The sequence below is a fragment of the Carcharhinus amblyrhynchos genome, chromosome 3 (genome assembly GCF_965287045.1).
Source record: "Carcharhinus amblyrhynchos chromosome 3, sCarAmb.v2.hapA, whole genome shotgun sequence".
NCBI lineage: Eukaryota > Metazoa > Chordata > Chondrichthyes > Carcharhiniformes > Carcharhinidae > Carcharhinus > Carcharhinus amblyrhynchos.
The window spans coordinates 8,440,094-8,454,664 of NC_137326.1; the positions used below are offsets into that span (position 1 = coordinate 8,440,094).

General features: G+C 42.9%; 1 protein-coding gene across 1 annotated transcript in view; it reads right to left on the reverse strand.

The window, feature by feature from the left end:
* Window positions 1-5,316: 5,316 nt before the first annotated feature.
* Window positions 5,317-14,571, reverse strand: part of hemk1 (HemK methyltransferase family member 1) — a 112,381-nt gene continuing 103,126 nt past the window's right edge. The window contains exons 10-11 of the mRNA XM_080218727.1: window positions 11,768-11,881; window positions 5,317-6,630 (exon numbers count right to left, since the gene is read on the reverse strand). Coding sequence (XP_080074853.1) covers window positions 6,600-6,630; window positions 11,768-11,881 — 145 coding nt within the window. The 3' untranslated portion in view covers window positions 5,317-6,599. The remainder of the gene's footprint in view (window positions 6,631-11,767; window positions 11,882-14,571) is intronic.

Consider the following 14,571-nt stretch of genomic DNA (forward strand, 5'->3'; position numbering starts at 1 on the left):
CTGCCCTCGGGCAACTAGGGATGGACAACAATTGCTGGCCAGCCAGCGATGCCCATGTCCCACAAATGAACATTTAAAAAAAGCTGCAGAAAACATCTCCTGGAACACTTGCAGATAACACATCAGTTCCTAGCTAAGTTGCTTCTGTCTATTTACAGATATTTATGACAAGAACAGAGAAAATTACAGCACAGGAACAGGCCCTTCGGCCCTCCAAGCCTGCACCAACCATATTGCCCATCTGAATTAAAACTCCCGACCGTTCCGGGAACCATATCCCTCCATTCCCATCCCATTCATGTATTTGTCAAGGCCACAATGCAGCAATATATGACAATACCCTCGGTCCTATCAGTTGAATTAATGTTACAGCTGAGCTCAGCATTTCAGAGCATTGGAAGTATATTTGGTCAAAAAATGGCCTTTTGTAGATGTGCTACACTGTGGCTTACTCAGCACACTGTGTGATGTGTTACTCACAAGGCCATGTGCAGTCTGATGCAATAAACCGTAAGTGACTAACTTGAGCTGTAAAATAGGGAACTGAACACCAGTAAATTAGGAAATTCTTAGAGTTACTCGCAAGTCGTGTTCAGGTGCAGTTTTGAGGTTACCGTGACCGAAAGCATGACTTCCTCAAAAAGCTGCATCTGTCGTCTATTACGAGTCAGCTTTTGTCTGTCTGGGAATGTTTTGATTAATCAAGTTAAAGATCACTGAGTTGGTGACAGGATCTGCTGCATGTAGATGCACGTAAGGCAAATGGAGGGCTGGGGTGTGCCCTGCATGTGCAGCAACCAATACCAAGTAGCAAAGTCATCCTGGCTGAAGAGATTGTTTACATTAGGGATGGGATAGGATTTCAGAGAGCAATGGGGTGACATGAGAGTGATGGGATGGGATGGGATGGGGGAACAGCTTGGGATAAGATTGGTGTAGAATCCTACAGTGCAGAAAGAGGCCACTCAGCCCATCGAGTTTGCACTGACTCTCTGACAGAGCATCTTACTCTGGCCTTATCCCTGTAACCCCAAGTATTTACCATGCTAAATCTTCTAACCTACACATCTTGGGACACTAAGGGGCAATTTAGTATGGCCAATCTTTGTAACTTGCGCATCTTTTGGACTGTGGGAGGAAACTGGAGCACTCAGAGGAAACCCATGCAGACATGGGGAGAATGGGCAAACTCCACACAAATCCAAGGCTGGAATTGAAACGGGTCCCTGTGAGGCAGTAGTGTCAGTTCGTGAAAGTGGATTACTTGGGATTGGAATTCCCTGGGGTGGGGGGTGATTTGATTTATTGTCACATGTATTAGTATACAGTGAAAAGTATTGTTTCTTGCATGCTATACAGACAAAGCACACCTTATATAGAGGAGAATGCAGTGTTACAGTCATAGCTAGGGTGTAGAGAAAGATCAACTCAATGCAAGGTAGGACCATTCAAAAGTCTGACAGCAGCAGGGAAGAAGCTGTTCTTGAGTTGGTTGGTACGTGATCTCAGACTTCTGACGGAAGAAGGTTGAAGAGAGAATGTCCGGGGTGTGTGGGGACATTGATTATGCTGGCTGCTTTTCTGAGGTAGTGGGAAGTGTAAACAGTGTCAATGGATGGGAGGCTGGTTTGAGTGATGAACTGGGCTTCATTCGCGATCCTTTGTAGTTTCTTGTGGTCTTGGACAGACTAGGAGTCATATAAAGCTCTGATACAACCAGAAAGAATGGCATGGTAGCACAGTGGTTAGCACTGCTGCTTCACAACACCAGGATCCTGGGTTCAATTCCTGTCTTGGGTCGCTGTCTGGGTGGACTTTGCAAGTTCTACATGGGTTTCCTCTGGATACTCTGGTTTCTTCCCACATTCTGAAAGATGTGCTGGTTAGATACGTTGACCTGCATAGGTGGCAAACAGGGAAATTTCACAGTAACCTCAGTGTTAATATAAACCATACTTGTGACTAATAAACTTTAAAAAGTTTATGGTGCATCTGTAAAAGTTGGTGAGAGTCATAGCAGACATGCCAGATTACCTTAGACTTCTGAGAAAGTGAAGATAAGGCAGATATTATGACAGAATTGGTGAAGCTGTTCTTCATGCTAGAAATGAGGATCCACTGGATTTGAAAATTTTAGTAAACCTGTCAGGTGAATTTAGAAAAGACATCAGCGTTGATTCCATATATGAAAGTGATAATAGTCTATACACTCCAGAGTTCCTACTCAATCCAAATACAACTGGCATGCCACCATACAGTTCAGAGTCAAGGGCAGAACAATTAGAAAGTTCTAACAAGACTAGGCAGGGTAGATGCAGGGAGGATGTTCCCAATGGTGGGGGAGCCCAGAACTAGGGGTCACAATCTGAGGATTCAGGGTAGACCATTTAGGACGGAGATGAGGAGGCATTTCTTCAAACAGCGGTGAGCCTGTGGAATTCATTATCACAGGAAGTAGTTGATGCCAAAACATTGAATGTATTCAAGAGGTGGCTGGATATAGCACTTGGGGCAAATGGGATCAAAGGTTATGGGGAGAAAGCAGGATTAGACTGTTGAGTTGGATGATCAGCTGTGATTGTAACGAATTGTGGAACAGGCTTGAAGGGCCAAATGGCCTCCTCCTTTTCCTATCTTCTTTGTTTCTATGTTTAATTAAAATGCTGTGAAACAACTTGAAACTTAAACATGGACTTGGTCATGGAACAAGATTTTCCTTTGATGATCGATACAGAAATTAAAATAGCACTTTTCAAAGAGAACGGGTGTTTAATCCTCTCATAATATTGAGTCCATCAGCTGCAAACCTTTCCTTCTAACTCAAAAGTAAAGCATTTGCAATCAGATTTTCATGTGTTGTAATTGTAAATAAGTCACAAGGCCAGATTCTTGACAAAATTTGTACTAAATTCCTTGGTCTGTTTTCAAGATGAACAGCTTCATGTTGCTTTCTCGGGTGAGAAATTTTGATTCTGTTAAGTTTTCAATGAAATATTTGCTAGAAATCTGTATGTAAAGTGGTTCTGTTCAAATAAAGATTGCAATTTGACCACAAGTGTTTTGTGGGTCTCTGCTGGTAAAAATATATTTATTAAACTGTGATCCTTACAATGGTTTAGTTTCTGTCACACCAACGTACAGATTTAATAAAGCAACCTTTTTTCGTAATGAAATTTCCCCTTCTATTAAAAAACACGCAACACACAAATATGTACACATACATACATTCACAAACACACACACACAGACATACATAGATTTTTCAGAATTCTGAACTGAACTGAGAGTTGTGTGGCTTAGTTTGCAGTCTACTCCAGTGATAATAAATATTTATACCTATATAGTTCTTTACCATGTCTCTTGAGAAATAATTCCAATAACTCAAGAACAGATTCTTTCCTGCTGTCATCAGACTTTTGAATAGTCCTATCATATAGTAAGCTAATCTTTCTCTTCATCTTATTGGTAACTAACGTTATATTCTGCATCCCCTCCTTTCTTTCTTCCCTATGTACTCCATGAATAGTATGTTTTGTCTGTATAGCACACAAGAAACAATACTTTTCACTTTATCCCAATACATGCGACAATAAATCAATTCAATTTACTTCATTGGAGTTCATGTGAACAACTTTCTTGTTTAAAATGCAGTGACTTTAGAAGGAGTAATCTGACAGGGAAGTACTCAATGAATGGTAGGACACTAGGAAGTTCTGTGGAATGAAGGGACCTTGGCATGTTTGTCCACAGATCTCTGAAGGTGGAAGGGCATGTGAGTAGGGTGGTGATAAAGGCATATTGGACACTGGCCTTTATCAATCGAGGCATAGATTACAAAGGCAGGGAAGTCATGTTGAAGTTGTATAGAACTTTGGTGAGGCCACAGCTGGTGTACTGTGTGCAGTTCTGGTCGCCACTTGCACTGGAGCGTGTGTAGAGGAGATTTATCAGGATGCTGCCTGGATGGAACATTTAAGCTCTTAAGAGTGGCTGGGTAGGCTTGGGTTGTTTTTATTGGAACAGAGGAGAGTGAGGGGTGATCTGATCGAGGTGTACAAGATTATGAGGGCAGAGTGGATAAGGAATAGCTATTGCTTTTAACTGAAGAGTCAGTCACAAGGGGTCATCGGTTCAAAATGAGGGGCAGGAAGTTTAGCGGGGGATATGAAGAAAAACTTTTTTGTCTAGAGCGTGGTGAGGGTCTAGAATGTGCTGCCTGGGAGGGTGATGGAGGCAGGTTGCCTCACATCCTTTAAAAAGTATGTGGACGAGCACTCGGCACATCATAACATTCAGGGCTATGGGCCAAGTGCTGGCAGATGGGATTAGGTGGGAGTTTAGGTGTTTCTAATGTCAGTGCAGACTCAATGGGCCAAAGGGCCTCTTCTGCACTATGTGATTCTATGACTTGCTACTTAGGCAAATGAAGCAGCTAATTCACACACGAGCAGCAGTGAAGCTTATACTGGAGGGACTTTTTGTTCATCTTGAAAAAGGTTGCAAGAACATAGGCCATATGACCACTCGAGCCTCCTCTGCCTTCAGGGTCTTATGCCTCAAGTCATATTGTTGGGTATCACAGGATCTTTAATGGCCTTCCGAAATTGAGAAAATCTCAAGTTGCTTCTGAAGGGCAGTGTCTGCGACCGTAGATATTTGTTCGGATCCTGGAAGGTATATTAAACTCCAGCCTTTTGATGAAACAAGATACTTCTATCTGAGAGAAATTGAGAGAAACTGGCATCTGACAAGGAACAGCACCAGTGTCCTAGAGTACCTCTCTGATTACAGTGGGACTGATTAGAACAGGTAGTGCAAGCTCAGGCTGCGTGGCTGGCATTTTAGTTTACAAGATTTTTGAAAAAACAAAATTAAACTTTCCTTTCCAGTAATAGCAATCAGCTATTACTGAAAAGAAATTAGCAAGGGAGGATCATTATTATGTGCAATTGCAGTGCATGGCGTGCCATTCTGGACACGATACACTTCAGGAAACATGTCAAGACTTTGAAGGGATACAGAGGGGTTTATAGAAATGAGAGCAGAGGTAAGGGGCTTCAGTAATGTGGAGAGGATATTATAGGATTTTTCTCCCTTACAGCAGAAAAGTTTCAAGGGAAAAAATTAAATGTAACAAAAATTACAAAAGATTTCATAAGGCAAGTAGGGAGAAACTGTTTCCTTTGGCAAGGGGGTTGAAAACCAATTGATGGAAGAACTAGAAAGGAAATGAAGAGAAATAATTTCATACAGCGACTGTTATATTCTGGAATGGACAATCGGAAAAGCCAGTGGGTGCGGGTGGGGGTGGGGGGGCGTTATCAGATTCTATGGAAACTTTCAAAAGCCAATTGGACACCTTAGGGTGACAGAGGGGCACAGTGGTTAGCACTGCAGCCTCACAGTGCCAGGGACCCGGGTTTGATTCCCACCTTGGGTCACTGTCTGTGCGGGGTCTGCATGTTCTCCCTGTGTCTGCGTGGGTTTCCTCCAAACCCTCTGGTTTCCTCCCGCAGTCCGAAAGGTGTGCTGGTTAGGTGCACTGGTGGTGCTAAATTCTCCCTCAGTGTACCCGAACAAGCGCCAGAGTGTGGCGGCTAGGGGATTTTCACAGTAACTTCATTGCAGTGTTAAGGTGAGCCTACTTGTGACACTAATAAATAAACTTTAAGAAATCTGCTTGAAGATGACAAATTTACAGGATTATGGGGAGAAGGCAGTGAGTGGTACACAACTGGATTGCTCTTTACGGAGTTAGCACAAACACAATGCCTTCCCTTCTCTGCTGTACAAGTCAATGATTCTATGAATGGAAAATAAAGCTGCTAAGGAACAGTCAGAAACACCGAGTCAAAATCGTCTCCATAACAGCACTGTGGGAGTACCTACACCACACGGACTGCAGTGGTTCAAGAAGGCTACTCACCTCCAACTTCTTGAGGGCAATTAGGAACGGGCATTAAATGTTGGTCCAGCTGTGATGACTTCAGCCAGGGTAATGAGGTTGGTTTGCTAGAGTATGAACTACCTGATGAGTCTTAATTTTATTCAAAAGAGATACCTGATGAGTCTTAATTGATGGTTAAATCAGGGAGCCTCATGCTCCCTATTTAAAGCAGGTCTGTCAGGCTCCCAGCCTGCATTCAGCAGGGAGCAACTGGAGAGCTGGCTGTGTATGGTGCAAATAAAGTAACTTGGTGACGGGACTTTCGCCTCCATGGAGTTATTACACCAGTGACATCTACATCCCATGAATGAATGAAAATACCTTCTAGAGGGATCATTCAACTGGCTGCCACCACTTTTGGCGTGAATCCTGGATAGATGCATAAACAGGCTTCCTGCCATTTTCCGCCAAAGTCACAGCAGCTGGTTGTTGAATACACGCCGTGCAGAAATTACGATATTTGCGGCAGTGGACATCAGAGATATCAGAGTGAGGTTGCTCATAGCAACAGATTCAATGCAGATCTCGAACCTTCTGAGCTGCAAACATTGTGTGCTGCTCACATACAACATCCCTGGAGCTGTGCAGAGATAATCTTAACAGTTTCTATTAAATATTGGTAAGAAGGGTGAGGGGTTGGTCCTTCAATTGTTCAACTTCTCTGGAGTACGCAGAAACGTGGCCTGTAATGGGAACAAATTTAGGCATTTAAAATCAGATCTATTAACATGCCCTGAACATGGTTAATTCCAGCTACTGCTCATTTTTCAGTGTTCTGATATTTTTAGGACAGGGGTGTGAGACATAGTTCCAAATAACCCCTACTTCAGATTCTCTGCTATCACTCTAAATGAACTAACACACCACAACAGGTGCACCACAGAAAGCATTCTTTCTGGTTGTTTCACAACTTGATATGGCTCCTGCTTTGCCCAAGATTGCAAGAAACTACAAAGGGTCATGAATGAAGGCCAGTCCATCATGCAAACCAGCCTCTCATCTATTGACTGTCTACACTTCTTGCTGCCTTGGAAAAGCAGCTACCATAATTAAGGGCCCCATGCACCCCAGACATTCTCTCTTCCATCTTTTTCCGTCAGGAAAAAGATACAAAATTTCAGGTCACGTACCAACTGACTCAAGAGCAGATTCTTCCCTGCTGCTGTCAGACCTTCAAATGGACTTACCTTGCACTAAGTTGATCTTTCTCTACTCCTTAGCTATGACTGTAACTCTACATGTTGCACTCTCTCCTTTCCTTCTCTATGAATGGTTTGCTTTGTCTGTATAGCGCGCAAGAAACAATACTTTTGACTGTATGATAATACATGTGACAATAATAAATCAAAATCAGCTTGCACTATATAGTTCCTCTAATATAAGGAAACCTTCCATGACATTTCACAGGTGTGCAATCCAATGAAAATTGACCCTGAGCAATGTAAAAGCAGGGGACTTAAAGCTGAGTGAAGGAGATAAGAGATTTGGAGAGGTGTAGGAAGGGATTGGGATTGAAATCACGGCCCATCTCTCAATTCAAGGATGACGTCTACTCGGTATCATGTGTGTTCTACCATGGGCGTTCGTGTGACTGAACAGACTGATTCTCGACCCTGCAAATCTTTGGGTACATGGAGCAGGATGTCCCATGAACTGGTGAGATCTGGAACACAGAATTTACTTTCTTTTCTGCTGCCGTTCTGCCTCATCATTAAGACCTCAAGACTCAAAGCGTGATACAGATTGATGGACAAGTTGTTGCCATTCTGAATAATTGAGCAAGCTCTCCCTGGTCATCAGTGTCAGTACTACCGCACTTCAAGGAGAGCTTTAGAGCATCCTTGAAATGTTTTCTTTGACCCCACCCTGGAATATAGGTAACTTGAGAGTTTAAAAAAAAAAGGACCTGGTCAGAGAGACCTTTTGGCTGCCCAATCCATCAATGTTGACTTTGAAGTTTTGCCCATCAGCGATGAGATGAAGGAAATGGAAAATGCATAAGAAAGGAGCAGGCACACGGTTTCAGTCATAATAACTAGAAGCAGGAGTCGACCATCTGGCCCCTCGAGCCTGCTCTGCCATTCAATAAGATCGTGGCTGATCTTTTCGTGGACTCAGCTTCACTTACCTGCCCGCACACCATAACCCTTAATTCCTTTTCTGTTCAAAAATGTATCTATCCTTGCCTTAAAAACATTCAATGAGGTAGCCTCAACTGCTTCACTGGGCAGGGAATTCCACAGATTCACAACCCTTTGAATGAAGAAGTTCCTCAATTCAGTCCTAAATCTGCTTCCCCTTATTTGAGGCCAAGCCCCCAGCTCTAATTTCACCTGCCAGTGGAAACAAATTCCCTGCTTCGATCTTATTTATTCCCTTCATAACCTTATATGTTTCTATAAGATTTCCTCTCATTCTTCTGAATTCCGATGAGTATAGCCCCAGTCTACTCAGTCTCTCCTCATAAGCCGACCCTCTCAACTCCAGATCAACCTAGTGAATCTGCTCTGCACCCCCTCCAGGGCCAGTATATCCCAGCCTATTCTGAGTTTGCGCTAGCTGATAACATGTTCCATCTCTCCCTCACGCATTATTGAATTCATTCCCTACAGATCCTTCATGCTCCTTCTTTGTTTGAGGTAAAGTTGACAAACCTCCAGAATTGGCCTGGAGTCTTCAAGAACTCAATTTTTGGCCACTGCAGTGAGCAACACTCAGGATTGAAATCCTAAGCTCACCATAAGGATTAGACATCGTTTTCATTTTCTTTGAAGGCTTTGTTGTCATAAATACAAGCTGGTGTTGTCATACAAGTGCTTGGGAGTTGGGAAGAAATGGCAGGTGGGGCGTGGGGAGGTGTAAAACTATGCGATGAAACTTACAGGAATACATCCAAACAGAAGATGGCAACATAAGGCTGAGACTGAAGCCGTACCTAGGACCCACATCATTGCATTTTATTAAATAAGGGCTTTTGGGAAGCGAAGTTATGTATTTGTTCTCAGCTTGGTTCTTGAGTAGGCGACAACAAAACTTTGACAGAAGGCGAACAATCCTCCTTTACAGGGACCACGGACTCTGAGCTCAGCTGTTGGCTGGCCAAAGTGACCCAAAGTCACGGGCTTCCTTTGTACTTTCCATTCCCGGTGGAGAAATTGCTAGTCTCTGATGAGGAAAATCATGGGCTGGCACAGAGGGATTTTTCCTCATGATATCCCAGAACAGATCTCATTTCATAGTGAGGTAGCTCAAGACGTAAAAAAAAAACAAGGTTTTTCATGAGGCCAGCAACGTGACACAAATAATTAAGCAGTTTTACCCATTAACGGAGAATTTGATGCATTTTTGAAGGAGCTGACAAATGGAGATTTTCGTTTCTGCAATCAGCAGATGCCTTGTTCCCGTATCTCTTCATCCTCCTTTTCCTTCAATCATCCATCTAACCCATTCTTAAATGTTGATGTGCGCTCTGCTCCAATCCCGAACAAGTGAATCCCACAGCCTCACAACCCTCTGCGTAAGAACATTTTTCTTGCTATCACTCCATTTAACCTTATAGCTGTTCCCCTTTGCTCCATTCACTGAAAACAGCTCGTTCCTATCCACCCCATCCTATAACTTTATTATTTTAAGTATCATTTTAAAAATCCCTTCTAATTTCCTCTAACAAAGTCAGTCCAAATTTTATAAGTCGTTCTTCGCCGTTGTATTCCCTCTGACCTGACAGCTTCCTCGTGAATTGTTGATACACTCTCTTATTGATTCAAAAATCTTTCCTACTGTGATGTGGAGATGACGGCGTTGGACTGGGGTGAGCACAGTAAGAAGTCTCACAACACCAAGTTAAAGTCCAACAGGTTTATTTGGAATCACGAGCTTTCGGAGTGCTGCTCCTTCATCGAGTGAGGACCCACCTGATGAAAGAGCAGCATTCCGAAAGCTCGTGATTCCAAATAAGCCTGTTGGATTTTAACCTGGTGTTGTGAGACTTCTGTTTCCTTACTATAGAAAACAAAATTGTGCACAGTACGCCAACTGCAGTCCAACTGTAATCTATAATTTTATTCATTATTACATCTCTATGGTAAGTTCTACAGCTCCCAGCACAAAGGCCAGTGTTCCAGTATCTTTCATTATGGCTTCAATCATTTGAATTACTGCTTTCTGTATCTTGTAAATTGGAAACCACACAAAATCTCCATATGTCTACTCCTTCAAAAACATATCTCATTCTCCTTTAATGAATAATGCTGCTTAATTATTTGTGCCATGTTACTGGCCTCTTGAAAAACCTGTCTTTTCAAAAGTCTTACATACATTGATAATAGAGTGAGATCTGATCTGGGATATCATGGGGAGAATCCCTCTATGTCTGTCTCTCTGCTCTTTCAGTTTTGCCGAACTTAAATCTCCATTCCGTATTTAATTTCTTCTTTGCTATGTATTATCCTATGTCCTTTATGGAGTTTGGGGAGTGGGTGGGGGGTTGACCTATATTTTACAATGATGTCATGGTCCCTTCAAGAGCTAGTTTCTCTGAAAGGAAATTTCTTGTAAAAATATAGCAGCTTGCTTCCAACAACTGATCATGTGACCAGGCTGCCTAGGAGATAACAGTAGGGGGAAAAAGAGCCAATCAGAAGTTAATTGTAGGGATGGGGAGGTCCCTAGATGCCATTTAGTGTTCAAGCAGTTTGGCTTTGGTTTAGAACTAAGTGACTGGAGGAAAATTTTCTTTCATGCAGGATTCAGTTGAAATTCTGTGTGTTGGCTAACAGGGCTTTAAAAAAGAGTTAACTTAAGGACTTTCTAGAAAAGCCAAGCTGAGAAGAAAGAGAGAGGGTAAGGTCATAAATAAAGACTTCAGAGTTAAACAATATTGCAGCCAGGACATTTCTGACTGAAGTGAGTACGCTTAAGATGTTAGCAACGCCTGTGCTGAATGGGGAGGATATAACTACGGAGAGGTTTGAAAAGATATCTTGCCGGAGGTAAGTGGAAAGCCTGGGAAATCTCAATTCATATATGAAGGTTCGAAACAGTATTCAGGCCAAGTAGTTAATCTTCCAATTTTTGACTTGGGTTTTGGGGGACCAAAAAGGCATAGGAGGAAATTTGAGTTAAGACATTTGAAGTGTACGTAACTGTGTTCACTGTAATTTTAATATCTTGTAATATAAATACAATAAACTGAGTAATATGAAGTGCAGCTGTTAGTATTCATGTTGATTTTTGTGTAATAAAATGATTATTTTTTAAACTGTGAACCATGAGGTGGCATGGTGGCACAATGGTGAGCAGTGGATAACACTGCTGCCTCATAGCTGGGTTCGATTCCCAGCTTGGGTCATTGTCTGTGTGGAGTCTGCACATTCTCCCCATGTCTGCGTGGGTTTCCTGCAGGTGCTCCAATTTCCTCCCACAGTCCAAAAGAAGTGCTGGTTAGGTGTACTGGCTGTGCTAAATTCTCCCTCAGTGTACCCAAACAGGCACTGGAGTTTGAAGACTCAGGGATTTTCACAGTAACTTCATTGCAGTGTTAATGTAAGCCTACTTGTGACATTAATAAATGAATGTTTAAACTTTTTGTGTAACATTCATCTTTTCTAAGTACCTAGGTTTTGGATTCTGAAAAAAAGTGCCACTGGTCTCACTAAAATTATAACCATTCGCATTCTCCTTCGAACCAAATGCTTTTAAAACTTGCATTTTGCGACATCTGCTGAAAGGTTCTTGATTACATCTTCATCTCTCTGACTGCACTCTTGGTAATGTACTGGATTAAGGCTTTGAACTTTCAGGTATGTTAAACATACTTACTTTCCACAGAAGTCCCAGTGGGTGGCCCTATAGGTGAGACGTAGGTTCGAATGTTCCTGAAGCCAATTTTGTATCATCTCTGGATGCCTGGGGTCCACCTCGAGGAAAACCTTGCTGGAGCAAAGAAGAATCTTGCTGAGATATAGGAACAGAAGCAGCCCATTTAGCTCCTCAAATCTGTTGCGCCATCCAATCAGAACATGACTGATTTGCAACCTATCTCCATGGCCAGAATTTTGAGCATGGTCAGAAAGGACAATGCAGATACCCGTCTAAATGCTGGGAACCAGAGGAGAGGTAAATGGCGGGGTCAGGAGGTGTGGAGGGTAGAATAGGGTGGGGAAGGCCTGATTGCAAAGGGGGAGATCTGGAGATCACTGGGTCTGAGGGGGAGGGCGCTGTCAGTCAGAATGGGACTTCTGATAGAGGTACTTCCTCCTCCCACTTGTCGCATAAGATCAAACATTGTTCAATTTTGAGTTTCGCCCACCCCCTCTATCATTTGTCCTCTACAATAGAAATTGAGGCTGGGTGGGAAAAGGCCCATAAGGGCCTTAATTGGGACATGAGTAGCGTCCGGTCTGAGACCCTGCCTGCTCGGCCTAACACAGTAAGAAGTCTCACAACATCAGGTTAAAGTCCAATGGGTTTATTTAGTAGTAATCACCACTAGCTTTCAGAGCGCTGCTCCTTCGTCAGGTGAGTGGGGAGTGGAGATGAAGCATATTAATACAAACACTTTCAGCCTCCAGTTTGGTATTAGGAACAGTGACTCCCCACTCACCCGACGAAGGAGCAGCGCTCCGAAAGCTAGTGGCATTTATTACCAAATAAACCTGTTGGACTTTAACCTGCTGTTGTGAGACTTCTTACTGTGTTTACCCCAGTCCAACACCGGCAACTCCACATCATGCTCGGCCTAAAACAGTGATGAGGTCAAGTTAGGCGGGATTTTGAAAGGAATTCCATCCACGCAAACTTACGCTCCCCCCTGCACCTCCCAACGCGCTCAAATCCACTGGCTGCACATGGATAGGGAGGAATCAATAAAATATATGGACAATGGGTAGAGAACGAGTGGAGAAGGAGGGTATTATGGTCAACAATCCTGAACACCATGGAAAAGCCCAGGAAAATGAAGAGGAATAATTCATCATTATCACAGAGGACACAAACAACATTTTTTTCCTCTGAGATTGCTCTTCCCTTGTAACAGTTTATTTTTCATGAACTTTACAATGCTGAAAGACCAGCACGAACTGCACTGGATTCACACAGTCCTAATCAGCCGTGCAATTCTTATCATCTGAATTAACTCATTCTCCATCTGCTTTGATTTAATTTATTATTAGCTTACAGTGAGAAGTATTGTTTCTTGTGCACTATACAGTCAAAGCATACCATTCATAGAGAAGGAAAGGAGTGACCGCAAATGTAGTGTTACAGTCGTAGCTAGGTGTGGAGAAAGATCAACTTAATGCAAGGTAGGTCCACTCAAAAGACTGATGGCAGCAGAGATGAAGCTGTTTGAGTCGGTTAGTTCGTGACCTCAGATTTTTGTATCTTTTTCCTGACGTAAGAAGGTAGAAGAGAGAATGTCCGGGGTGCATGTGGTCCTTAATTATGCTGGCTGCTTTCCAGGGCAAAGGGCAGTGTAGACAGAGTAAATGAATGGGAGGCTGGTTCGTCTCAAAGACCTGTTGGCTAGATGCATTGGCCACGCTAAATTCTCCCTCAGTGCACCCGAATAGGCGCCTGAGTGTGGCGGCTAGGGCATTTTCACAGTAACTTCATTGCAATAAAGAACAGTACAGCACAGGAAACAGGCCCTTCGGCCCTCCAAGCCTGCACCGCTCAATTGGTCCAACTAGACCATTCGTTTGTATCCCTCCCAATGTTAATGTAAGCCAACTTGTGACACTCATAAAGAAACTTTAAACTTTAAAAACTAATTTGCATGATGGATTGGGCTACATTCACGATCTTTTGTACGTTAATACTTTGAAGTAATAACCTCAATCTAAGAATAACGATCTCCCCTGTGATTTACGCTGTGCATTTAGAATACTGGCAGTTAATTTCTGGGCTCCAGTGATCATGAGTCACAGTGGATTGACAGTTTGTGGCGCTAGTCTACACTGACAGGATAGAGAGACGGTTGCACAGCAGTAAGAAGTTTCATGTTGCTTTCACACACGCTGCAGAAAGAATGGGCCTTCACGGTTGTGAAGGAGCTGCTTTTGCACTCAACAGAAATCCCTCATCAAAGCATAACATTACCAGGCAGTCAGCGTTATACACTAATAAATCTTGGAGAGCTATAGATTTAGGAAGCACGATTTATTTGTTTTAAGTGGAAATTTCTGTAACATGACAGTTCGTGGACCTGAATGTCCATAAATTTTCTGCTTGGCTTGCTTTCATAAAAGAAACATTTGGCACAGTAGAAACAAAAACTAAAGAAACATGTCCAAAATCAAGCAAAACGCCCATGAATTTTAGCAAGTAAATTCATGTATCTTAAAGTGTAGGGTGAGATTCTCCAGTCTCCAGGCTGCATGTTTCCTGCTGGCAGGAGGTGGCGCGTTGTTTGCTCGCAGCGGAAATCTTTGGTCCTGCCTCTATCAATGGGAATTCCCATTGACACTACCCCATGCCGGCGGGAAACTTGCGGGCAGGGATGTCCTGCCAGCGGGAAAATCCATTGAATCTGCATCGACTGTCTGACAGGCTATCGAACTCAGGCCTTTTCCCCCACCCTATCCATGTAACCCCATACATTTTCCATGGCTAATCCAACTAAC